General features: G+C 40.5%; 1 protein-coding gene across 4 annotated transcripts in view; it reads left to right on the top strand.

Moving 5' to 3' along the window:
* RNF157 (ring finger protein 157) overlaps positions 1-15,296 on the top strand; it is a 102,511-nt gene that overhangs the window by 29,818 nt on the left and 57,397 nt on the right. For all 4 annotated transcript variants that reach the window (XM_020813233.3, XM_020813232.3, XM_020813234.3 and 1 more), the window contains exon 2: positions 12,677-12,795. In XM_020813233.3, coding sequence (XP_020668892.1) covers positions 12,677-12,795 — 119 coding nt within the window. The remainder of the gene's footprint in view (positions 1-12,676; positions 12,796-15,296) is intronic.

Genomic DNA, 15,296 nt, shown 5'->3' on the forward strand with positions numbered 1-15,296 from the left:
TATTCCTTCTGGCACTTGTATCCTGCTACTGCGTGCCCTCCTTCACTGGCATGTGACCTCGCATGGGAAGAGCGGTGTCAAAACTCAGAAATGCAGGGTTGTTTCTCAGACACGTAGTGCACATGGAATTGTGTATACCTCAGAATGTACTAAAGTGTAGGGAGGGAAATAGCCAGGAAGAATAGATCAAACAATAGTAAAGTTGGTACTTTTTTAAAATTTTACTTCAAAGTATTCTTTAAAAAGATTAAAACACTTCATCAGTATGTATATTAAGCCTTTAAAACTTGGGAGTGATTCATTTCCTGAGAGCAGTAATTTAGGGCTCATTCACAATAGTGTTGTCAACTCTGCTGATTCTGTTTTGTTTGTTTTTTGTTTTGTTTTGTTTTGCAAGTTTGAATAGATCATCCCAGTATTGATGCCCATTCAAATGAAAGGGATTTGTTGCTGGATGCCCTGGATTATTCCAGCACCACCTGTTTTCCCTCATTCTGCTTTGGTCTATGACATCTCACTCCAAACAGATCACCCTGCCCCCTTTGGCTGTCTGCACCAGAGGGTGCAGAAGGGAGGAGATTGACTGGTAAAAATATATATAAATATAGGAAACATAATCCTATGGCACACATTGACAAAGTGTGCAGATCAGCACAGAAATACACAGTACCAGGGTCTATACAAGCAGATCTTGTACTGGAGCAAATCAGAACAAAAATATACCGCCGTATAGTGGTGATGGGAAACAACCCTCAGAAAACAATGTTTTTTGTCCCACTTTGACACCAGAGCTTGTCTGCACTATGGTGTTTTTCCCTGGTTGCTCTGGGTCATTCTGGTATTTTTTTATTGCAGGCTTGAATGGCTCAATTATAATGCAATTGTACAACATAATAGTGAGTCTGCACTTGGAGTATTGCATACAGTTCTGGTTGCCACACCTAAAAGAAGACATTGTGGAACTGGAAAAGGCACAGAAGAAAGTGACTAAAATGATGACTGGGCTGAGGTACCTCCCTTATGAGGAAAGACTACAATGTTTGGGGCTCTTTAGCCTAGAGAAAAGGAGCCTGAGGGGGGACATGATTGAGATGTATAAAATTATGCAGGGGCTGGATACAGTGGATAGAAGAAGCTCTTTTCCCTCTCATGCAATACCAGAACCAGGGGACATCCACTCAAATTGAGTTGGGAGAGTGAAAACATACAAAAGAAAATATTTCTTGACCCAGAGTGTTGTTACTCTGTGGAATTCCTTGCCACAGGAGGTGGTGATAGCCTCTGGCCTAGATGCTTTTAAAAGGGGATTGAACAGATTCCTGGAGGAAAAGTCTATCGCAGGTTACAAGCCATGATGGGGATGTATACTCTCCAGGCTTAGAAGGAAGGGACATCCAAATGCCGGATGCAGGGGAGGGGGATCAGGAGAGAGGTCTCTTGTGGTCTCGTGTGCTCCCAGAGGCATCTGGTGGGGCTGCTCTGAGATACAGGAAGTTGGACTAGATGTTCCCTTGGGCTGATTCTCTGGGCTCTTCTTATCTTCTTACGTTCTCATCCCAGTATTGTTTAAAACAACAACAAGAACTTTGGACTCTCTGCTTACAGTAGTTCCAGTCTGGCATTGTGAAGACACAAGGGCATATCATATGCAAGGAAAATAAAACACATGCTCGAACCTCAGTGTCCTCTTTGGCTATGAGTGCTTGAAAAGTCAGAGGGACTGGCATAACGGAAGGAACCCCCTTAGTATGCCTGGAGGGAGTGGTGACTTGGGAGTCAGGAAGGCATTTGCATGAATCCGTAACTCTGACGAGCGTGAGCCCTTCTAACATAATCCATAGAAGACTCATGCAGAGAGAACCAGGCCCTAGAGCCCTCGACACCATGCAAAGCTCCCTCTTTCCCAGCAGCCTTTCAGCCTTTCTCAGAAGCCACGTTACTGTAAATGTGTGCCTTGCTGCTCTTCTTCTGATGCATTCTTGTTGTGTGCTTATTCACTGTAGGAATTGCTCTGCAGGTGAAGCTGAGCTGAAGATGTGTTTAATAAAAAAGAAATGTGAAACACCATAAAATAGATATAATCCACTGAAAACCAAACAAAATTACTAGAAGAGGAAGCAACACAACATTTAAAAGTGGGGAACCAATACCAAAGGCAACTCTGTCCAAACATCTAGAAAATATAGCTGTGAAGGAGAACTTTACTAAAACACAACTTTAATGCATAATCGACAGTAAATATATACTGAATTAAAAAGGTTTGAGAAAATATTACAGAAATCACCTTTTGGTGCCAGAAAGTAAAGAGAACAGGCCATTGGAACACATCCCACTGTTGAAGGGGGTCCCACTAAAGCAGCTTCCTCATGAATAGCCACCTGAGGAATCTAGAGCAGGCCTTCTGAAGATCATAAGTAGAAATGGGCATGAACTGAACCATAAACCAGAAAAAACACACAACAAATCAGGCTGGTTTGTGGTTTGGTTTGCAGCCCAGTTTGGGAATCCTGTATTGCTGAAGCAAACCAGAGTGCAGAATGCTTTTCCCATTTGCACTTTGTTTTGCTTTAGAAAAATGGATGCCCACCCTCCCGCTTCCCACTCCACCCATTGTCTCCGCCTATGTTCCTGCTGGTTTAACTGCCTCCTTTTCCTCTGCCACTGCTGCCGCCATTGTCAGAGACAGCGGGCGGGCTTCTCTTCCCAGAATCTGGCTCCTGCCTCTGCACATGCGCATGCCTATCAGCTGGATGATGGTGCGGATGCAGAAGCAGTGGCCCAGTTTCCTGGTGTAAACCTGAAAAATAAACAATTTTTCGGGGGGGGGGGGGTCCATGATGGTTTGCGGTTCATGGGTAACCATGAACCATCATGAACCACCAGTTTTCCATTTCATATCCATCTCTAATCATAAAGCATGGCAGGAATAAGGGTTATCAGATCTCACGTCTCCAGCTAGAGTCTCAGGGAACTGCTGTACGTACAGTACTTGGGTAAAAGACGCTAATCTCAGAACAAGCAGAGCTGGAGAAACAAAATAATAATAATGGTGAAGGATGGCTTTAATGACTAGCCTCCTATCCATTGGCACAGCACAAAATGTTTTTATATGTGTGTTATGCCCATAAAGGTTTATTCCATAAATAGTATTTATTCCATTGGTTGTTGTGGGTTTTTCGGGCTCTTTGGCTGTGTTTTGAAGGTTGTTCTTCCTGACGTTTCGCCAGTCTCTGTGGCCAGCATCTTCTGAGGACAGCACTCTGTGCTCTGCTGTAGTTGGCTTGAGAGTGGAGTATTTATGGCTATGAGATAGGCTTTTGTCCTTTAGTGGAGATGGGTGATTAGTGTGTTGTTGTGGGTGTATTGTTGTGATAAAGAGGAAAGATTATCTGTCACTGTGATTGATGGGTGTCATTAGCTGGTCTTTTGTGTGTAGTGATCCCTGGTCTTTGGGGCTGGGTAGAGTTCATTGACCTTTTGCACCCTGTATTTTTGAGAGCTGGGAGCCAAGTTTTGTTGAGTTTCAATTTTTCTCTTTTTTGTTGAAGTTCTGCTGATGCTTGTGGATTTCAATGGCTTCCCTGTGCAGTCTGATGTAGTGATTGCTGGTATTGTCCAGTATTTGAGTATTTTGAAATAAAATTTCATGTCCAGTTTGTTTTAGAGCATGTTCAGCTACTGCAGATTTTTCTGGTTGTTTTAGTCTGCAGTGTCTCTCATGTTCTTTGATTCTGGTGTGGATGCTTCATTTTGTGGTTCCATATATATACCTGGCCACATCTGCAAGGTATCCGGTACACTCCTGCAGTGGTGAGGGGGTCCCTTCTGTCCTTTGCTGTCTGTAACATTTGTTGTATTTTTGTGGTGGGCATGAATACTGTTTGTAGGTTGTGTTTTTTCAAAAGTTTCCCCATGCGGTCCGTGACCCCTTTGATGTATGGTAGAAATACTTTATTTGTGGGTGGCTGTTTTTCTTCTTCAGTTCCATGTTGTTTTCTTGGTTTGATGGCTCTTGTGATTTCATTTTTGGAGTAGCCATTTGCCTGTAGGGCCCAATTCAGATGGCTAAGTTCTGTACTGAGAAACTGAGCTTCACAGTTCCGATTTGCACGGTCTACCAGTGTTTTGATTATGCCTCTTTTTTGCTGTGGGTGGTGGTTGGACTATTTATTCCCTCTGAGCATCCAAGTTGTAGACTGTTCTTATTGGAACTTTTCCCAACATCCAAAGAATGGTGAAAAATACAGGTATTTTTTCCAATGAATTTCTGCTCCTCAAAAATCAGGCGTGTAGGTGGGGTATAATGATGAATTCCACACAATCTTTGCTAGCATGTACTTGCTCAGTGAATGTTCTGTGTTATCTTTGGAAAAGAATACAGTGATATCTACGGTGGGTGGGTGGGAATGACCATTCAGGATAATAGGGCAAGATCAGCTGAATAATAGGAACTGAAAACAGGTCCCAACAAGACAGTCTTGTCCCACGAATTAAATAGGAAACATTACCTTCACAGAGGATTAAAAGCTAAATTCCAGAATAGTGCAGTACAGCAAATAGAGGGATGGGAATACATGAAAATGAAGATTTAAGAGTAATTGTTGGCAGGTCAGTAAATGAACATCACTGACCCAGTAGAGCTAGCAATCTAGCACCAGTTTCAAAACATAAGACACCACTGGGGGAGTGTTTCCTTACTCTCTGTATATATCACAAGGATAGTGAGAATGTGTTGGGTTTGGATGTTGGAGATAAGCTCTGGATTGCCAGCTTGATTGACTGGATCCATGACAATACACTGAATATAACCTGAACAAAAGGTGAACTATTGTCTGACTGGACATTGTTCAGTTTGCGTGCAGGATGAGATAAAAGGGTGGAACATGGTGGGAGGGATCAAGGATGTTGAGGGATATGGAAACCCTGATCTAGAGTGATCTAGTGTGAAAACATAAATCGAAACAATACAGAATGAGAGTGACAATGGGCAGACAGACAGACATGTACCCTATTTTATTGTTGTTACACAAAGATCTGATCCTGTCTCAATTTTCTTCCTGTGAAAACTCAGGGAATCAAACTGCTGATATGGCGGCCCTAATAGGAACCTAAGAGGAAATGGCAGAGGCAGTCCTTCAGGGAGAATGGCCCTTAAACAGTCTTAGACTGAACTGCATTTACATGTAAATTGTACAAATTTAGAACCTTTCTTCCATGTCAGAGAATCACAATATCTCCTTCTGGCCATATTTGTATTCATTTTCTTAAGGTCACAAATAGTGTGCCTATATTGGTTTTAGCAAGCTCTGAGGGCTTTTATTGGGTTCTGTTGTTGTTGTGTGTTTTTTAGGTGGACTCTTTTTTCTCTCTTCCCATTTCCCTCTCTCTTTCTCTGCAGCCCTGTTTCTCCATAAATTATGCACATGGAAAAAAAATAGGGCCAAAAAGCAGCAGGCATCAATAATTGATTATAGAATCTTCCTAAACGATGAGCTACATCTTTGTTTCTGAGGTGCCTGGTGTTTTGCCCCTCTGGAAACTTGTATATGGTGTCTGTGTTTTGTTTCTATTTAGAAATATTTTGGTCTTTCTGAAATTTTTGCATAGGTATGCTGCATGTTTTTCAATAGATTTTTTTTTAAAAAAATGTTTAAATGTTGTGTTCCTTCCCCAAGTGGAAATAATAATTCACACTACCAAGGTTGCTATAAAGTTAGCTTCTACAATAATTTTGTCTTGGTAATTTGTTGAAATAAATATTATAGAATCATACGGTAGTGGAGCTGAAAGAGACACCAAAGTTCATCTAGTCTAGCCCCTGCTGATGGAGAAAAACTACAGCTGAAGCATCAATGGCAGATGTTCATCCAACTTCTGTTTAATACTCTTCAGCAAAGGAGAGTCTGTCATTTTCTGAGGCAGTTTATTCTGCGGTAGAAATAGCTTCTACTGCCACGAAGGTCTTCCTAATGATTAATCTAAATCACATTTTTTACAATTTAAATTCATTGGTTTGAATCATGCCCTCTTTTGTTGTCTTGCACATCATGATCCTGTATCTACCAGCAATCAAAGAGCATTGCTGTTTGTTGCAAGCCACCCATCATGCACTTGGATGTACCTATGTGACAGAGAGATATCAGCATGTGAAAAGTGCTCATGCAATTGCCCCTTTTTGTGTGGTATAATCGGATATTGGCCATGGATTTTTTTATTTTTACCAGCATATTGATTACCTTTCTGCAACTGGTGGTACCTCAAACCACTATCAAAAGAGGAAGAGAGAGAGAGAGAAAGGGAGAGAGAGAAGATGTGAAGACGCATTTTGGAATGTTCGAACATCTGTCCAAAAAATAAAAGTAGACAGAGACAAAATAATGAATTTGGAACATTTCGCTAGATTGGTTCAGTATCAACATTAAAATTTTGGTCTAGTAGAGGATCAGACCTGATTAAGACCTACAATTGTCATAGTGTGTGTATGCGTGTGTTTGGTGCCATCAAGTTGGAGCCAACTTATAGTGACTATGATAGGGCTTTCAAGGTAAGCAAGATATTTAAGGAGTGCTTTTACCAGTTCCACTCCCCCAGTGATTTTCCATGGCTGAGTGGGGATTTGAACTCTGTTCTCCAGAGTCCTAGTCTTATCGCTCTATTCTCTACACACCATACTGGGAATCCTCGTTGTGATAGTTCTGCATCTGTACACTTGGGAGCAATAGTAATTTGCCAAAGAGTAGTTGTGAGGCCAGATATAATAAATGGTAAATATATTTGAAAGTGTTACAATGAAAAGTGGGCTATAAATATTTTAAATAATAGTACATTCTTTATAGATTAAAATGTGCTGCAGAAGCAATTACTAGAGTAATGGCCATTCTACATTTTTATAACCTATGAAGTGATGATTCAGCTGGCTTTCATACTCACACTACCAGTCTTGAGTTTAGGACAGCACTGGCATTTTTGAATTAAGTATCAGAGGGTGCAGCTGTTAATCATGCCTTCAATGCATCCAGCTGAAAAATAGCTTCGAAAATAATAATGTGTGCATATGCCTCCTTTGAAAGGGATCAGATCTTACACCTGAATTACCTTGTGCATCTAAATATGGCTGGGATGCTGGTAAGTTATACAACCTGTTTTGCTTATTTGGAGCAGAAGACAGAAACAGTTGGAATAATTTATGCTACTATCCAAAAGAGAAACTGTGCAAATGTCTTTTATTTATTTTTCTAAGAACTGCACCAAGTATATCTTCAAAACAAAACCCTATTGCAATGTGGCTAATTGCTATAATACCTGCAAGGAGGTCTCTGATTTGGAGTGTGGAAAATTGTTGGAGAGCATTTTGGTAAAAAGCAAAAGAATTTATTTTATCTATTTTATTAGATTTATACCTCGCCCATCTAGACAGATAGTCTACTCTGGGCGGCAGAGTATGAAAAACAAAAGAATGAAAAATGACAGTGACATTGTTGTGGGGAGTCTGCTACAGTATTTGATGGTGGTGGTGGGGGAAATCTCCTACATTCCCCTAAGTCAAACTGAACAGCTCCTTAAATACCTTTCTAGATTGCAGTACCAAACATTTCCCCACACAATAGTAACTGGAGGCTTTAACTGGCCTGATATCTGCTTCTTGACAATACCAATGGCAACAGTCAAGGAAGTCTACAGGATATTTGTGCTCACTACCATTCACACCTGTTAAAAACATTCCTGACAATTGCTTTATGTTTGGGTGAGAAGTGGTTAATTGATGACAAAAGGAGTCAGCTTCTGGGATGTTCCCATGGCGTCACTTCATAAATAGTAGTGAGCACTGAAGGGTATCCTTTAGAACAGCCTGACTGCTGCCATTGGTATTGTCAACATTCAGGCTGCCCTTTGCTATGAAAAGCTTGGTATCCTTCTTCCTGCTGGCAACACAGGCATGATACTGTTCAGTACACTAATATCAGGCCATTTATTAGCCTTTTGAACCATGAATACAGAAACACAATATCCCACGTTCGTAATCCAGAGGTTTTTCTAAGAATTGAATTTGATCACAGGAATTTGAAGGTCATACAAGAAGAGAAGGAGATAATTACTCTTACTCATGTCAGGATCACTTATTGTGGGGACATGGAAAATATTGGTGAAGGCAGGAACTATGTTGCACGGGTTGCTTCTACTTAATTGCTGATTTCTGACCCTATAGGAAAGGTGCCACACCCGCAACGGCATGTGCTGCTGTGGTAGCCCATCAGAGGGGTCCTGAAGTTGAGCATTCTCCTTCACATATAGTCATCAGTTGTTGAGATTTGTAGAATTGAAATTAGGTATCCTAACAATGGAAACTGAACTAATCCAAGTGTTGGGAGATTACGGGTGCAATCAAGTGGCAAGAAAGGTGAGCGTCTGAAAGGTTTGCTTTGACACAAGCCATTTCCCTTAAAGCAACCCTTCCCCCTGTTGGAGAATTGCTCTAGTCCAAAAAGTAGTCTTCTAGATCAAAAAAGTCCAACTTGGACATGGATCGGGTTTGACTAGAGCACCGTTCCCCATATATGGTGATTGCTTGGAGATAGCTCACACCAGACCATGTCACAAGTGGTCCAAAATGCTAACTACATGGCCTTGTGGTTCATCATCCCAATGCTATTCTGCTTGGCTAACTCCTGTGACACTCTTGTCAGGTGACAATAACTGCCTCTTAGCCTGTCTGGGATTAAGACTAAATTGTTAAAAGTTCATTTGACCTTCTGCCTAGTAAATCCCTTAGTGAGTTTAAAAGTGCATTAGAGGATGAGAAACAGAAGAGTCAGAAGTATGGATGGTATACATAATGCCTTAAATTCCGTGGTACTGTATCTGCATTTTTGGCTGGTATATTATGTTGCAAACACAAAACCAATGTGGCGACAATGTTCACACTGCTTTTATTGAAGGTTCATTTGGCAAAGGAATAATACATTCCATACGGGGTTTGCCAAGCATTTTTGACTCCTCTACTTATATATATGGCAAGTCTTATTATATATCTGATGTCTTTGTTCCCACTTCCTCCTCTCCTTCCTGTCTCTCTCAAGAACATCAGGATCAGAGGATGAAAACAGAAGGGGATAATCTGGACAGCTGTAAGGCAGGCATTTGATTCAAAACCTGCTGCTTCTTTTGTTAGTGGTGCTCCAAACTATTTTCCCAAAAATGAAAACATGCATATCTTATGGACTGAATAGGGAGCTCCCCACTTCCATACAGAGCCACACGATTTGTTGCTGTTTATGTGTTGGGTTTGTATCCAGCTGTTCTCCCCAAACTGGGACTCAAGGCATCTTAGAAGATTAACTTTGGAAGGTCTAGAGAAAAGCCCCAAATGTTATCATATTAAAACACAGTGAAACTATAATATCAAAATATTATTGAATTAAAAGCAGAGCAATAGGGAAAGTAGGGCACCCACTTAAAAAGCTCCTTCCTCAGTGATCCTGTCAATTACACAATACCACTCTAAATTACAAGGATTTTGCTTCCCAGTGAAAGGATGGTTGATGGATGACCTTCCGTTGCCCTGTAATATGAGAGGGAATGCTTACCACACTTCTATTTTCAGCAGCTGGTTTTCCATTTTTTAATAGTCTATATCATAACATTAATAACAACCTAAAGAATGAATGCCATTCATATCTCCGTGAACAACTGGAACCAATACAATATACAATTAATGGAAAACAAAAGTTATAATTGAACTTTTTTTCAGGTAGCCATCATCAATAGGAATCGTGTAGTTAGGTGCACCTGTCTTTGGGTATTGTGGATTTTTTTAGAGCTATCCTCCATGGTATGCCACTGAGTGGTCGTATAATAGCAGGTTTGAAAGTGCTCTGGGAAAGAAATAATTTCTAAGTAAAGCTGTAAACCATGTATTTAAAGATGACACTAAACTATGTCATGCAGTCTAGTGATTGTTTTTTTAACCAGATATTTTGGTTCATCCACTTTTAGCCATTGGCAAAAAAAATACCTTTCCAGATGTTTATATAGCTTGGGAAACATGACATACTGGCTGGAATCCTTTTCATGAAGCTCTACTTCTGTAAGGTTGATGATGTCATAAGCTGTGGCCTTTTATCTATAATTATAATTTTCCTATCACTGTCTCCCTCTAGGCTCTGAGGCTTTCTAGGGATCCCTTTTGAGATGGGAAGGACTTTGGGGGGCCTCAGGATGAGGAAGCTTTTAATGTCCAAAACCCACTGCTGCTTGTTCCACCCCCAGGGAGCTTCAGAACCTGGGGGAGGGCAGGGAAACTTAAAGTCTGCAGCTGATGACATCATCAGTGTAATGCATATGGAGCTGTGCCAACAGGATTCTGGGCACTGTGTTTACTTCTGTTTACTAGCTGTAAAAAGAACATTTCAAACTAGTAGTGAGTACAAGAGAGGATACCATGAACTATCTTGACTGCTGACACTGGTATTATCAACGTTCAGACTAGCCTTTGTTATGGAAAGCTTGGCATCTTTTTTCCTGCTGACAAAGCAGGTCTGATATTACAGATTCTTTCCTAGCATTTTTAATTGTGGAAATAGAGAAAGTAGTCCATATTCATAAAGCAGAAGGTTTCTTTCACCCTAAAAATGTAAGATGATTCTACCATGCATGAAACTGATTTACAAAAGATGAATAGTTTTTCTGCTGTTCAAAACTCTGAATGAGTTTGTGATGTCTTGCTCAGAAGATCACTACCTTCTCTTGTATCTGAATGCTTTAAAAACATTCTGGAAGACTCTTCAGCTCCATTTATTTGACTTCATGATGCTGAAATATGCTAAGGGCTTGGAAAATGTTTCATGTTAGCTATACCTGGCAAGAGATGAAGGATAATTGTTAGACATTTTTGTGGGTAGATGTTTATATTCATATTTGCCTCCAAAGCTGCTTCACATTTGTGTATGTACACACATGACCCAAAGGTTTTTGCTTAAACTGCATGAGGAAGAATGAGAAATGCCGTGGAAATCGTAGCCTTTTTCTGAGAAGATCAGTCAGTTTTTCCTCTCTCCTTTTCAAGAGGAAGAAATGCCTGTGATTGTGGTCTTCAAATGAATTCAGCCTGGGTCTGTTTGTTTTGAGTCCCTCGCTTGGAGGAGAGAATAAAATCTACCACTGGGACTTAACTTTCTGAGTACATGCAGTTAACCCAAACAACAGAGCTAAACTCTGCTGGGAAAATACATATGTTACTGAGACAGATCATAGAACCGGCCCTTGTAGCATGCTTACAAGTAGTGTCACGTCCCCATGGGCGTTGGTGTTTGGACTGCTAAGTCTTTTTTTCCAGCAGAGACTCTTTGCTACATATGAGAAATAGGAATATGAGAGCTGATCAGTTAAGAGGGGAAAATAGCATGACTGGACCAGCAATTGCCTGTAATGTGCTTAGGAGTTAAGCAGTGCTATGATAAATTAGGCTGAAATCTCCAAGAATTATAACTGTGTGCCAATCAATGGCCAAAATGCCATAGTTCAAGCAAATATTAGAGTAATGGCAGAGAGAGAGAGAGAGAGAGAGAGATCAGTACTTCCACTACTGCCATTATAATCAGTCTCAGCCTTTTTCAATCTCAGTTTATCATTCTGGGATTATGGATGGGGATTATTATGGGGTTGATAATATTGACTCGCAAATCATGAGGATTACATGGAAACATTTTATATGAACTGTGTGGGAATAAAAATAAAAAGTGTTGTATAAAGGTTAGATGTTATTTATTTTCCCTTTTATTTCATCTTCATCTCCAACCCCTCTTTAAAACCTAAATTAGTACATCTGAAAATCTTGGCAGAAAATGGAGGTGGTAGCAGAAGAGGAAAGCAACATATGGCTGAAATTCAGGACTGGGTAGCAAGTGGCAAGGGACGACCAGGAAGTGAAAGGCTTATGTTTTCCCCCAACCCTTTCCAGTTTAGAGCAAAACTGTCTGAAATGTTTAGTGGCGACTATTGAAGGCCCATTTTTTCCTGTTTTAAAAAGTCAAAGACATTCATTTTTAAGAGTTATTTCACATAACATTAAACTGCTTATGGCTGTTTTAAATTTTAACATTTCGATTCTGTTTTTCTTAGTTCAGTCTTGATCTTGGCTTCCGTTTAGTTGTTCTTTTGTGGAAAAGAAGTGTCTAGAATAATTTATACTGTAGTTGCACATTTTTAATCTTTTTATTCTGACTTGCTTACTTCAATAATTGTGTGCCGTCAAGTCAATTCTTTTCAGGTAGAGAATACACAGAAATGGTGGACCCTTCCTTTCTTCTGGTGGGTGCCCTGGGACTATGCAGCTGGCCCCCAAGGCCACCCAGGCTGGCTTTACTTGCAGGAGGCACCATGGGGAAGGGAAGTCCCAACCTGTGGCTCAGCAGCCAGATATTTAAACTACTGAGCTATCCAGCCAGTGTTTGTATACATGTGTAATAGAGTTAATTTTCTTTAGTCTCCATTTTAATCTCCATTTTATTGGTGTTATATCGTGGTTTATTATGATGATCTGTGGCTAAATACATTCACGCACATGGCTTTGACTGTATGTTATTGGATCCTTTGTGGTGATTCCTTTCCTCCGCTGCACAATGAAAACTGTTCTCAGTACCTAGTTGTGATAGACCTCATGTTTCCTTTTCTCTTTCAGGGAGCTACTTTGCCAGTCACTTCATCATGGGAGGTGAGAAGTTTGATTCTACACACCCAGAGGGCTACCTCTTTGGAGAGAACAGTGACCTCAACTTCCTTGGAAGCAGACCTGTAGCGGTAGGAAGGAAATTTTGTAACAAAATCATATTAGTTGTAGAGAGTGCAGTAGAGCAGAGCTGACCACTCCTGGTTTGGCATTTGTCATATATTTATTCCTCTTTTTGTTTGATGCTCAATGTGCAGCCAGATTGCCAAATATGACTAACATCAGGCTTGATGGAATAAATGTTTTCTAGTGGGCTGTTATTGGAATCCTGGGATAACAGAGATAAAATGCAATACCTTAGTAGCCCTTCATTGCTCTTAACTCTCACTGAGAATGCCCATTGCTAGCCTGGTGGAAGCAGAGATTCTAAAATGGGTGCTATTCTGGAATGATACAAATTAGCAACTGCTGGTGATTTGGGATGATTTGTGTAATCCAGCAATTCCTTGGGGTGAAAAAAGAGACGGTGATAGGTGTGCAGGAAAGGAGCAAGGGCTCCTTAGCCACCCATATCCTTTAAAGGTGTTCCTACAAGCAGAAGGTTGGCATGGTTTATAAATTGTTCCTGTATTATGGAATGGGCAGAGTTGTACATACTTGTTTGCTATTCATCTCTATAAAATAAAGAATGGTGTACTTCACTATAGTAGACAGAGAGTGTTCATACTTAAAAATAAATTATTGTGAAATAGAATGAGACAGCTATTTCATGCCAGAATCTATATTACCTCTTATATGTGTGTATGTTTGTACAGTGCAACAAATTCCACCTGGCTGATGCAACTGTGTATTTTTTATTTATATGCCACACTAAGTGCTTTTTACAAATGGTTGATGATAATCAAGAAGTGCCATTGTTTGCGCCCTCCACTCTTCTGTGGACTCACAGGTTTAATTCAGTGCCACAATTTAGATAACTTGTTGATTTATAGTAGCAGTGCTCTAATGTTGGCCATCATCACCTGGGAACTGCAAAAGCATCTCCCTTGAATTTGTGTGAAAGCCTCAGATCTCTTTCAGAGTATTGTTGGGCAGTCCTCACTTGGGAACATGATTTAAAAGAATCTGAGGACAGGACATGTTCTTAGGCAGGACTGGTACAGGGCGGCGTGGCTATGCTTGTTCAATGACATCTACCTATTGCTGGGTCTAAGTGGATAACGGGCAGCATCCATCCCACCATTTATAGGAGAAGCCTGACCTTTTGATGCAATGTGCTCTGGACACGTTTCTGCTTCTTCCCCCTTCCCTTCCCTTCCCTTCCCTTCCCTTCCCTTCCCTTCCCTTCCCTTCCCTTCCCTTCCCTTCCTTCGCTAGGTCTGTATGCCTGGGTTTGTTTATTTAAAGAGAAGCCACAGAGTATCTGTGATTCTATCTTTCAAGCTGGAGCTTGCTTCTATAGCCTGTCAGCTCAGCAAAGCATTAAATGTCAAGACATTACTGCAGACCTTCAGGACTTAACAAGATGTTAATTATGGGCAGAGAGGGTTTTCTCTTCCTTCCTTGATGCATTCAGAGCATTGTCCTTATGTGGAATGAGGGGGTGGGATGTAAGCTCCTGCAGGGTCCTGAAATCTGCTCTGCAAGAGGGATGGGAGGAGCCAGCTGCCTTTTCAGTTCAGTAATACAGTTAAGAAATTAAAAATAATTCAATGCCTGTGGTCCAAGGAGAAAGACATAACAGTGACATTACACAGTCAGACAAGCAGTTCACCAGGTTCACTTTCACCTATGTATCAGCACTGGGGGGGGGGGGGGAGACTTGATGCAAGAGAGATATTCAGTGGTGTGTGGGACCAGTGTTGCTCATCTCCACCTTCTGGGGAGTAAAGATTTTTAAGGTGAAATTTATAAAAATGCGTTTCTATCCTAGGGGAAACATAAGTAATCTTGGAGTAAGGGAATTAAAGCCATTTGGATGCACAGAATTGCTTAAAGAGCACGTCCTTAGTTGTCTTTCGCTTCCAGTTTACGAGATGAGTTCGCCCAGTTCAAGAAATTACCAAAGAGGTGGTTTTCTTAGTCTGTGTCAGCAAATATAACAAAAACAAAACAAAACAAAACACCTCAAAAACAAAGTCTTTGAGACAAACAGATTTAATTTTAGCATGAGCTTTTGTGGACTACAATGTCTTTCTTCAGACATGTAGAAAGCAACATACAGATAATATATATTTTTTATCAGCACAGGCTTGCATAACCAACATTTCAGATTAGATAAAATCCTTTTAATGTTATGTTATGATAATGTTATGTGAAGCCAATTTCTACAATACAATAACATGGTGACCTTGGTAAAGTTTTCAAGGTATGTGAGATGTATCACAAGTGACTTTACCAATAGCATCCCCCCACTAAGTTTCTGTTTCTGAGCAGAAGTCTAAAGCCAGGTCTCCCAGGATAGTCCAGCATTTTATCCACTATACAGTATATCACACTGGCACATAAAGATCCTAGCAATAATTTAGTATTTAGTGAACACTAAACATCAGGCTTTTAAAGCAATGGATTCTACTCTCGAGATATTTACTGTATTTTTCTCTTTATAAGATGCCATGATATATAAGATGAC

The sequence above is a fragment of the Pogona vitticeps genome, chromosome 2 (genome assembly GCF_051106095.1).
Source record: "Pogona vitticeps strain Pit_001003342236 chromosome 2, PviZW2.1, whole genome shotgun sequence".
Classification (NCBI taxonomy): Eukaryota; Metazoa; Chordata; class Lepidosauria; order Squamata; family Agamidae; genus Pogona; species Pogona vitticeps.